At 34.6% G+C, this 11,424-nt stretch overlaps 1 protein-coding gene and 1 long non-coding RNA gene across 2 annotated transcripts; both read left to right on the forward strand.

Moving 5' to 3' along the window:
- Positions 1–139: 139 nt before the first annotated feature.
- Positions 140–2,237, forward strand: LOC110779994 (protein ECERIFERUM 26-like). The gene is made up of 2 exons (XM_021984433.2): positions 140–587; positions 966–2,237. The coding sequence occupies exons 1-2, from the start codon at positions 168–170 to the stop codon at positions 1,896–1,898; spliced, it is 1,353 nt and encodes a 450-aa protein (XP_021840125.2). The 5' UTR covers positions 140–167; the 3' UTR covers positions 1,899–2,237.
- Positions 2,238–7,610: 5,373 nt separating this feature from the next.
- On the forward strand, positions 7,611–10,642 carry LOC110793944 (uncharacterized). The gene is made up of 5 exons (XR_008928424.1): positions 7,611–7,946; positions 9,161–9,229; positions 9,398–9,515; positions 10,260–10,419; positions 10,526–10,642. It is a non-coding gene; the product is annotated as an uncharacterized lncRNA (long non-coding RNA).
- Positions 10,643–11,424: the final 782 nt, after the last annotated feature.

Below are 11,424 nucleotides of genomic sequence, written 5' to 3' on the forward strand. Positions count from 1 at the left end.
CATAAAACAACAACCAACAAACCTCCTTAAACAGAATTGGAATTGTTTATATAATCATGCAAATGATATTTCCCTGTAAAAATGGAGTTATTTTCTTCAAAAACCTCCATAAATACTCCAAAAAAAACAACTAATTTACTCAACACACTAATAACTATTAACACAATATGGAAAAAGAGTTCACATTTTATCGCAAAAAAATATTACCAACCACAATACCAATACAACCTGGTAAAAAAATAGAGTTATCTAGCCTTGATCTTCTCATGGAAAATCATCATCTTAAAATGGTTTTTTACTATAAAACTCCAACGGTTTTACCGATTGGAACATTAACTACTAAACTTAGGATACTTTTTGCGGAAGTTATTTCGTATTTTCCAGTAATTACAGGAAGATTAATAAGAAACAATGATGGAAAATGGATGATTAAATGTAATGATGCAGGAATTAGAATTGTTGAAGCTATTGCTAAAGGGAGTGTCGAGACTTGGTTGCAAAATGTTGATGCTGAGAAAGAAAAGAAGCTTATTCATTGGGAAGATATGTATCATATCCCTTATTATTGGGCCACTTTTTATGTTATGGTAAGTCATTTAGTTTTAATGACTTGAGTTTTTCATACTCGTATTTAAACCACTTTTTAATTTCTAGTTTTTTAATTTTTAGGAAATTAAAAACAAAATATTGAAACCCAAAAGAGTAGTATTTACCAATTTTATCAACCTGGTCTGGGCTGATGGGCACAAGTAATTTACTCCCCTTCTAAATCACATGACTTTCAAATTATCAACCTTAAATGTTAGAAATGACAGTTATAATGAGTGGGCCTATTAAACAATATCCATTAACTATTTGATTGTAAATTATATTTTTAAGTTATATCAAAACGGAAAATATACAAAGTTTTAGAAGATTAAATTTTTCTATTATTACCATTGATTAACTTTTTTCCTCTAATTCAGGTGACAGAATTTGAAGAAGGTGGAATGGCAATAGGCTTGAGTTGCTCGCATCTTCTAACTGACCCATTTAGTGCAACCCTACTTATAAAGGCCTGGGCCGATCGAGTACTCTGGGGAAACATTTCTATTCCACCCTTCTTTCACCCTCTACCCAAAAGACCAGTGGGCTTTCAGAAAGCCCACCAACAACCCAATAACCATTTGATTAGTCATTACAAAAGCATACTAGAAAGCCCAATCACAAGCCCATCCACAACTCAAAAGTCTAAAACGGTCGCGTTTGAATTTTCCGACCACATGGTCAAAACTTGTATCAATCTAGCCCACTTGAATTGCCCAACTAATGGGACATATCCTTCGCCCTTCGCCCCTCTCGTTGGAATTCTTTGGGTTTGCATTAGTCGAGTTAAAGGAGAGACAAGAAACGGGCTTGTAGACATGTCCATGGGCTTAGATATGAGGAAGACTTTAGGATTGGACAAAGGGTATTTTGGTAATTGCATGATTTACACAAAAGTAAATGGAAATGGTATTGGAGTGGATAATCCACAATTAGCAACGAAATTAACAGGAGAAGCAATTGAAAAAGTAAACAAAGAGGGAATTATTGATTTAGTTGAATGGTTGGATAATTGCAATAATTTCCCACCCCCTTCTTCGTCTGACAAGGGTAATTTGGTATTTTTGAACCTGGAGAATGTGGACCCTTATTCGGCAGTGTTCATGGACGGGTACGAACCAAGCAGAATCAGTTACTACAACGAGTCATCTATAGCGGAGAAAGGGAAAATATTGGTGCTTCCATCTCATCCCAGTGAAGGGAAATTAAGTAGAATAGTAATGGTCACACTTCCAAATAATGAAGCAATTAAGTTATGTGAAGATAAACTTCTTGCTAGATTCTCTCCAACTATTATAATGGGAGCTACATAATCCACTAACTAAATTGGTAATATGATTATGTTGACAATATATGTAATAGCATAAACATGCAAACTAAAATGGTTGTTCGCGTGATTTCTAACATGGTGGCCTATGGACATCCCAAACCCGTCATCTCGCACGTCTAAATAAAGCGGTTGTTCTTCCTTTGTTTTCGGATTCGCTCACTACACTACAACAATATAATGGTGTTTGGATGAATTTTACTATTGAAGTAAGCTCAAAAAAGGTACGGTTGTGGTATTGTTGTAAACGTGTACGTTAAACATTTTGAAAACACAATTTCTTTAACTTATTTCGCTATATATTTATATGTCAATTAAAGTTTCACCTTTAAATTTTTAATAATCATCCTCCAAAATATCAAAAAAAAATTATGATCTATATCACTTTTCTTTTAATTTGCCACTCACTATATTATGAATATTGTAATACTTGATTGATTACTTAGTAAACATGGGGTTGTTTGCTTTGCACGTACTTCGTTGTGATCAGTAACTCCGCGCGCATAGTGATAAAAGACCACTTTGAAACAGAGGTCAAACACAAGTTACTTACTTTACATTTTTACAGACGAAAGTGACCCATATTTCAGTCATATGTCAACAATAACCTGACTTTAGTGGTCAAAAAATAAAAACTTAAAACAAAATAAAATAAAACAATAACATGTTTTTATACACAGAGCAAAATTGTGCAAGAAAATCAATATTTAAACGTAAAGCTTACGATTGTGTGAAAAATGTTATTTTCGCATATAATCCATTAGTCTCCATTTACTTGACACGTTTTGAATGAGAAGTAATTTTGCGAAAATTAATTGACAATTTATTTATTGTGTGATACAGAGTACTACGTACAAAGTAGTTGCCTTAATTGATAGTAGTAGAATATTGGACGCCTATTAATACTACTTCGTACGAATTAAAATATGAAATAAAGTTTTTCATAAACTCACAACTTAGAAATCCTAATTTTTATAAACTTTGTGGAGAACCATTCTAACTCCTATGAATATGTAGCGGGAGCACTAGACCTACTCCATCTGACACAAGTTACGTTGGTCAAGTGTACTTTATATTACCTTCGGTGTTTAAAGTTCTTACACTTGCACGATAATGTATTATTTAACCAATAATAATATACAATTTTATATGTGAAAAAATTATTAAAAGTTGATATTCTGAAAAACATACCACTGAAATACATACCAAAACCAAGCTAACAAAATCTTAGTAATCATGTGCAATAATAATATACCAAAATATTAGTATATTTTAGATGTTATTACCGACCTAAGTTTGGCCTAGTGAGAAGGACATCACCTTCTAATTAAAAGGTAAGGGGTTCAATGTTTACTATGTCACTTTGAAGGAGAGGATCATAGACACCCCCACCCAACCACCCACATTGTGTAACTCGGTAACTAATACTGGCCAGGTTGATTTAGAAAGTTCCAACAATGCAATACGTTACAATTCAGTTTATCTCCCTTAAAAAAATTTAAACTTTAAGTTATCTTAACATATAACTAAGGTATAACATTTTTTTTGGTGTTAGCACATGGTTCACTCTTAGGGTTAATCCAGATTCGGGGCGAGTTCTGGGTGGATAGGTTCCAGTCCCCTGCCAATTATTGTTGTTGGGGATCGAACACGGGGTCCTCCCTACCAAGTTCAGGCCCAATCACCACTGAACCAACAGACAATTGGTAACTAAGGTATAACATAACTCTATCAATTTGGATACTTGCGTGCTATACTCTTCAATAATTCATAAAAAAAAATTATAGGAAAACAAAGATTGAAGAGAATTTTATTAATAACAAGGAAACTTATACAACATACATTTAGACTTTGGAAAATGTTCAAATAATTCATAAATATCAAATATGGTGCAAATTGTGAATATCAAATTGAAGGAAAGGGTTGACAGTATTAATATATGATTCGTTATAGGGACAAATAGAAATATCATGGTCATGACAAGACAATTAACAAGAACAATAATACGGAGGAGGGTTGTGAATTTGAGGAATAGGCACTACTACATAATTGGCCTTATGTAACACCATATGGTAACAGTTTACAAGTTACAAAATTATAAAATGATTAAGTAACACTTTTGTAACACTTTATAAATATGTAACACTTTTATGTAACATTTTGATCAAATGTTACACTATCTTGTAACACTTTATGATAGATAACACTTATACGTAACACTTTAATTTTAAGGAACACTGTTATGTAACACTTTGATATCTTTAAAAAAATTAGAAAATAAAATTATTTCACGTGGATAAAGGAATAGAGGGAGGGTTATTTTGGAAACCTTCTTCTACTCTTCTTGTTCAGACCCCTAACGCCTAAACCAAACCCTGGAATTCACCCACCTAGGAAAAGAGAAATTTTGCAGAGTAGGTTCAACAAGAATTGTCATCTCCCACTCATATGTATCTCTAGCTAATTGCTTAATCAAATTCCAACACTCTTCTAGAGTCTTCTCCACAAATATATAACTACTCATGGAATCCAACACCAATCTTGTATCTTCATTCAATTCCTCATAAATCACCATACATAGTTCCCATTGTTCAAATATATGATTTGGACCAGGAAAATCTCCGAGCCTATAATAATATCTCAAAAACACTTCATTCTCAAATTGAGGAAAACAAATAGAATCCATTTTATATTAAAAAAAAATATTATACACAAACCAAAAAACTATATACAATGTAGCCTAACCAAAAATAGAAGCTAAAAAGAAAAATAAAATTGTCTCCCCGGCAACGGCGCCAAAATTTGATAGGTTGTCGACGTACACCCGTCAAAAGTAAAATCCTAGAGAATCCTCCTAACAATGTAGCTAAGTAAGCAGGGTCGAATCTACAGAGAGATGGCTATTTAAATCTAGCTTTCAAAGTACGGAGAAACTAACAATGTCACGAAATTTAGGATTGAAGGTTTAAACTAAAATAAATAGGAAAACAAATTAGAAGATCTAGGGAAATGGTTCACCATGTTTATAGTTCAAAATCAATCAAAACATCATCAACAATTCAAGTATTCAAAGTATCTAGAGCACGAGTTAATCCTACGGTCGGGTCTTAACACTCTCAATTCAACATCTGTAGTACGATCGCTAACATAATCAGAATTGCTAGTTGTAGGTAAGCCTCTAAAAGTCGATCATTCGATTCTAAACCCTATTAGCATGATTTGATCAAACAATTGATCAGATTTCAGAGATTAACAATATAAACCTAATCAACTAGAAATATTAATGAATAATAAAACCATCAACAATAATAAGATTCATAATATAAACATGGATTCCCAAACTCTAGATAGAAAACTACTCAATCATGAAATAATTTATGAAACTTAAGTCTAAGAATGAAAACATAATTAAAAGAAATTAATAAAATAAAGAGAGAAACTAATAATACCTCAAAGAGTTACATTAATGGAGTATGGAAAAAAACTAGAGTTCATCTTAACCCTTTTAAAAGCAAGAGAAGTCCTCAATTTTCCTTCAGAATAGTTAAATTACTACCTTGCCCCTAAATCCTTAATTGAAAAAAATTCATTTTCTCTTAAGAATAGTAAAATTACGGCCAAACCCTTTCATGTCTGACTAATGTTGAGTACTCCGTATTCATCAGTCTCCCCCAACTCGTTTCTTTCTCTCTCCTCACTTAGGTTTCCCATGACTTCCTTCCTTCCCCTCTCCTCCTACTCGCTACTTTCTCCTTCTTGCAGCTCTGCTTTCACCGTATGTCATGATCTCCTCTTCCTCCATGGCTTCTGCGCTTTTCCCCTTTCCTCACACACTCTCTTTCTCTCTTATCTTCCTGAGAAACTTTGAATTCACTGCAGCTGGGGAATACCTTGACCAGCAACACAGTGGTGACGAAAACCAAGCAACGATGAGATAACGAAGTACTCATCTTAATTGTGTGTTGAAGGTGAGCCGATCCATTTATTTCTAGGGTTTTAGGGTTTCTTATTCGTCATCGTACCGCAACAAAAAGGATGTGTGATTTTCTAATTATTACTCTGTATTATAGTTTTACCACAATTTTTATCGTTTTATTTCTGAATTTCATCATTTTTTTGGATTGGTGGGAATGTTATTGTTTAGGGTGATTTTTAATTTGTACTTCTTTGATTGACGTGAATTTAGGCTATCCTCATTTAAATCACATTTTCTGCTTAATTGCGAACTAAAGTTGAGATAATTTGGTGTCTTTTTGAATTGTCAGGAGAGAAGAATTAGCGAAGGTGATAGCTCCAAAGAAGTGGAACGTTGGCGCAAGCAAGACCAATGAAAAAAGGCTAATTTCTAAGAAAATTAGGTTAATTTTCTTTTCATAATTCTAAGTTATTCTTGAATTGATTCTTGTTTTTTTAAATAATGTTGTAGGTTCATGAATCAATGTCAGTAGTTGTGAATGTTGATTGTATTTAATTTAATGAGTTAAATTAAGTTCAAAGTAAAATGAAAAGGTGAGAACTAACAACTATTTACTAGATGAGCTCCAGAAGTTAACTACTGAATGTGGGAAAACTACATATAATGTAATGAGTTAAAACTATAATCAAAGCAGAATCAGAATCTCGGACCTGCCACATAATATAATTAGTTGAAACTATTTAGTATATCTGTTGTATTTTACAAAATGTGTACAATTCCCTATGAGTTCTACACTTACTCCAGATGATTGCATTCTCTTATATGGCCTTTTGTAAGTGAAAGTGGGCATGTGATTATGTTAATATTACATATTTGGTGCATAATGAAGTCTAAGAGAGTATCTAGGAATATTGGATGTTGATATAGGTGTGTTAGTTTTGTGCATTATATATAATAGTTATTTAACGCACCATCAAATCTCATTTTGTTAATTATTGTTCAGGGATATGGGCTATGATTGGGGTTTTTTGTCCTAGAATCTTGATCAAGATGGGCTACTGATGGTGACCTATGATGCTTCTTCGTGAGAAATGGTAAACGGTTCTGTGTCTATTTCATGTTTCTCACCTTGGTCATTTAGTAGAACCATACGACTCAATTATGGTCGTTATTTCTTATCATTTCAGTAAAGCATGGTTTATTCTTAGTTTAATATTGCATGTGCTGATGAGTACCATACTTGTATTGGCATGTATTCCCTTTTAAAGCTTGTCTGATGAGGTAAAATGTGCTCGTTTGATACATAAGTCTATTTGCAAGCCAAAGCTTTAAACCCTTGTCTAGGTATAGGGTGAAGGCTGATGGCTCATAGTGGTTTTCCAGCTAACCCTGAAATATGACGTGTCTTTTAAAGTGTCAGTACATAGTGGAAATTTTCCATCTGTCAAAAATGTTCAATGTGTCTGTAAAGTATGAAGATAGAGCAAGGTTTCTTGAACTTTGCGAATCAGGGAAGAAAAAGAAAAACTAAAACAATTCTTAATAACAAACCTTATCTCCTTTCACATTACTATGACTTTTGTATAAATATCAACATAAAACATACACTTTGTTTTCTTTGCCAAGATCTATCAGTTGTGGCTCAAGGATTAATTTATCCATGACCTATTTCCTTATTCAAGGATGTGTTATCACTAGAGGAAAAATAATTATAAGTGGCTCATCAAAGGTTGCCCTTATATTACAAGTGCCACCTTTGATGGTTAAAAAAAAAAATCAAAACAAAAAACTCTTCCCTCCATTTTGGAAAAGCGCATCCTAAACAAAACATTTCACACTAAGCTGCTCACTCCTCCGTTTCATACCCACCGGCTCCCTCCTTACTTCATCACTGAATTTCACTCACTCATCTCCCTCTTGTCTCCCTCACTTCACTCGATCTCCTCTCCTCTCTTCTCTTCAGCGCCGCCGCGCTGTGACCACTGCTCCCACACCGCCCTGTCGTTGCTTTCTTCTTCTCTTTCCTCTTTATTGTTGGTTGTGTTGTTCTTCTCCGCTACGTCGCCGCCGTTGTCGGTGGCCTCTGGTTCCAACTGTTGATGCTTCATCATCTATCCGGTAAATTACTCAAAATTCCTCTCTTAATTGATTTAATTGATTTCAATTTTGGGATTTTGTTTCCCCAAATTATAAAACCCTAATTTTTAATTTTCTGATATAGGTATGAGTATGACATACTGCAACTAAAGATATTCTTGTTGCTGTTTATTTGTTTGTTTGGTTGTATCTGTGATCCTGCTGGTAATTCAAAGTTCAAATTGGTGCTTACATTCTGTACTTATTCATCACATTTTAGAGGTTTCGGCTGTTGAGTGCTTAAAACTTTTGTTCATTTCATCAGTTGATTTTGTGTGTGATTATATGATGAATATGTCACTGGTATCATGTTTTAGTTCATTACATTTTTCCATGGTTAATTAATGCCTATCAACTCCCACTACAAGAATTTGTATCTTTAACGACAATCTAATTACGACGGGTCAAAAATCTCGTCACAAAAGTCTTTTGTGACGAGGCCAACAACAAACAAAGACGGGAACAACCGTTGTAAATGTCTTTTACGACGGGGTAACGACGGGATTTTCCATTAACGACGACCCCCTTTTATGATGGGTTCGCGACAGAAAATCCCGTCATTAATCAACGATTATTGGCCTTTAACGACGAACTTTCCCGTCGTTAATAATACAATTTTTTGTAGTGTCCCCAATATTTCGAACCATTTCTATACTCTGATATGTACTGGGACATGGAAATGCCAACGCCTGTAGGCTGTAGCTATTTTGGGTTTCTGTCAATACTACATGGTGGACAACTAGAACACATTGTTTATCATACTGTTTGAGATTGCTTCTATTGTGTCTACCTCGAAAACTAATTCCTTAGCTTATTGAGCTGAGCATTGTTTTAACTTTCTTTGCAGTTCAGTTTGGTTTTCATCCAATCTTGATTTTCTGTATTTAAACCATCCAAGTTTGCAGGGCCGTATTTAAACCATCCAAGTCCGCAGGCTAGCTTACAAAAATATGACAAATCGCCTGAGCATTCGCTAAGTTTTAGGCTATATTTCTTTTTCTGTTGAATATGTTAGTAGGAATTAAGTTTGGTAACTATTGGGCAATTGGTCAAGTTAGTGCGAATGCTCATCGACACAGTCATAACTTACATGTTATGTTTTCTAATCTTTTGACTTGATTCAATTTTCCCTTGTCAAGTTGTCACTCCAATATAACAGGTTAATTGCAATCGTTAAGGATTTTTTTTGCTAGCAGGTAAGCCTTAGAGACCCCATGCGCAGTGGTGCAGATGACAGTGAGCTCATGGAAATAATTGGAAGAGCGGTATGTTTTAATGCCTAACATACTCTGTCTCTGGATGTGTGTGTCTCATTCAGTCATACTTCTCGTTAGAAGTTAGGTGACTAAAGCAATTTGCATCCTCTTTGGTTAAAATTTCTTCTTGGATAAGTTATGTATTTATTAGGATTTACCTGTTATGCCATGATGTAGGTGAAAAGGAAGAAAGCTGCTCATGCAGGAATGTTTGACCTAGCAAATACTGCAAATAGACCGATGATACGCATTGATGGCTAAGGCTCGGTGGTGTATCTTCTTTTAGAACCTTCAGGTAGCTTGTGAAGACTTTGTTTTATATTTCATGATATCCCTCGGTAGTTTTCATTTAGTGATAGAACAAGAAATTTCTGAGATCAAACTTTTAATAAATGATATAGATATCATTATTTATCATATTTCTCGTCACAGTTCTCAATTAGTGTGATTAATAATATCAGTAACTATAACGTTTAGTATTCAAAATGGAATGAGTAGATGCTACATCCGGGATTTGTTCTTGGCAATCTAATTAACTATCTATGCCTATAAGATAAAATAAAAGTTAATGCATACATGAATTTATCACAAAGTGAAATGAATAGATGCAAAATCTGGGATTTGTTCTTGGAATGAAAAGATGCTAAATCTACAATTAACCTATTTTTTTGTACTCTACGTTTGGCTTTGGAAGCTTGTGCTTGCTTTATTCCCTTACAGGATATCTTTTTTGTGTAAGTTCAGTCATCCCAGGCTTAATGCATTTTACATCAATCAGAGTGTCATAATGCTTCTTGAATATAAATAGTCTGCAGTAAATGCTCAAGTTTATTCTTCTCCCGACTGCCAATAATAACTCCCTTTTCTCAAGTGTATGGGTTTTATGATGAATGCCAGAGGAAGTATGGAAATGCCAATGCATGGAGATATTGCACGGATGTTTTTGATTATCTGACTCTCTCAGCAATTATAAATGGAACTGTATGTTATTTTAACATCTTACTCTTGTTACAATAGTAGCTGATACATATTTCTCCAGGAGGTCAGTGGTTCAAGTTGTAGAAAGATATCTCTCAAACGTGTGTGGAGACTGTACATTTGACTCCATTCATTATCCTTCTTTTGATTGGAGCAAATGCACTGGTTTTCCTTTATACATGTTTCTCTGTATTGGAATCGTTATGGCCAATGGGTTAGAGGTAAATTTTGATCTTGGAAGTCGACAGTGCTATCATCTGACACCTTTGTGTACCTGTGTTCCTTGTTCACCTTCTCTTGGCTAATCATCCCTGTTTGATCCTGCAGGTGCTATGTGTTCATGGTGGTCTTTCTCCTGATATTCGGACAATTGATCAGGTTCTTGTCTGATGTACTTACTTTCATTGTAACTTGTGATATATGCTGGTGTTGTGGGCATTTTTTCTAACACGGCGTCTTTTCGATAAGACTGAAAAGCTATTTGTGGTTATTGGCTTTGTTTGTGAAGCTTATAAGTTGCCCTTGTTTCAAAAAAGAGCAACTTATGTGAAGCTTATAAGTTGCCCTTGTATGCAACAAGGGCAACTTATAAGTTTCACATAAGTTGCCCTTGTTGCAAACAAGGTAAGGGCAACTTTTGATAATTTCACAAAAGTGACCCCCCCCATATGTTGCACTTACAATTGGAAACTTATAAGCCTATTTTAAGGGCAACTTATGATGTTTTTTCCTCTAGTGTATACGAATTCATCCTTTGTGAGTACGTATAACGTCATTTCGACTTCCTCACTTTTCCACCTCTCTGTTTCCAAAAGGGAACCAGACCACGAAGGATAATCTTTGGGAATGGTCTTGCACTTTGTTTCCTTCTCCCTCCCTTCTCTCTCCCACTTATATGTAGCTGAGCATTTATGTCATGGAATAAGGTATTTGGGTTATGTCAGAATAGTTCTCGATTGAATTTCCTTTTTCCTCCAAAACCTCCCTCTCACTCCCCCTTTGTTCCTTTATGACACATATTATGTTGTACGTAGAGTCATTTCTTGTTTTCACTAGTAGAAAAAATCACATTTGCAGCGCGGGTAAAACGGGCTTTTGGCACGCGGGCTGCAATTGTGATGGCTGCAAATACCGTAAAATTTTTTGCAGCAATCATAGACGATGCAAATAATAGGTTAATTGCAGCGCAGGTAGACCTGTATAAGTTGCAAATAGTGTATTAGTTG

Source organism: Spinacia oleracea, chromosome 1, assembly GCF_020520425.1.
Source record: "Spinacia oleracea cultivar Varoflay chromosome 1, BTI_SOV_V1, whole genome shotgun sequence".
Taxonomy (NCBI): Eukaryota; Viridiplantae; Streptophyta; class Magnoliopsida; order Caryophyllales; family Amaranthaceae; genus Spinacia; species Spinacia oleracea.

Coding starts and splice junctions, on each gene's coding strand:
- LOC110779994 (XM_021984433.2), top strand. CDS start 168: ATGGAAAAAGAGTTCACATTTTATCGCAAAAAAATATTACCAACCACA. Junction 588..965: donor GGGCCACTTTTTATGTTATG/GTAAGTCATTTA, acceptor CCTCTAATTCAG/GTGACAGAATTTGAAGAAGG.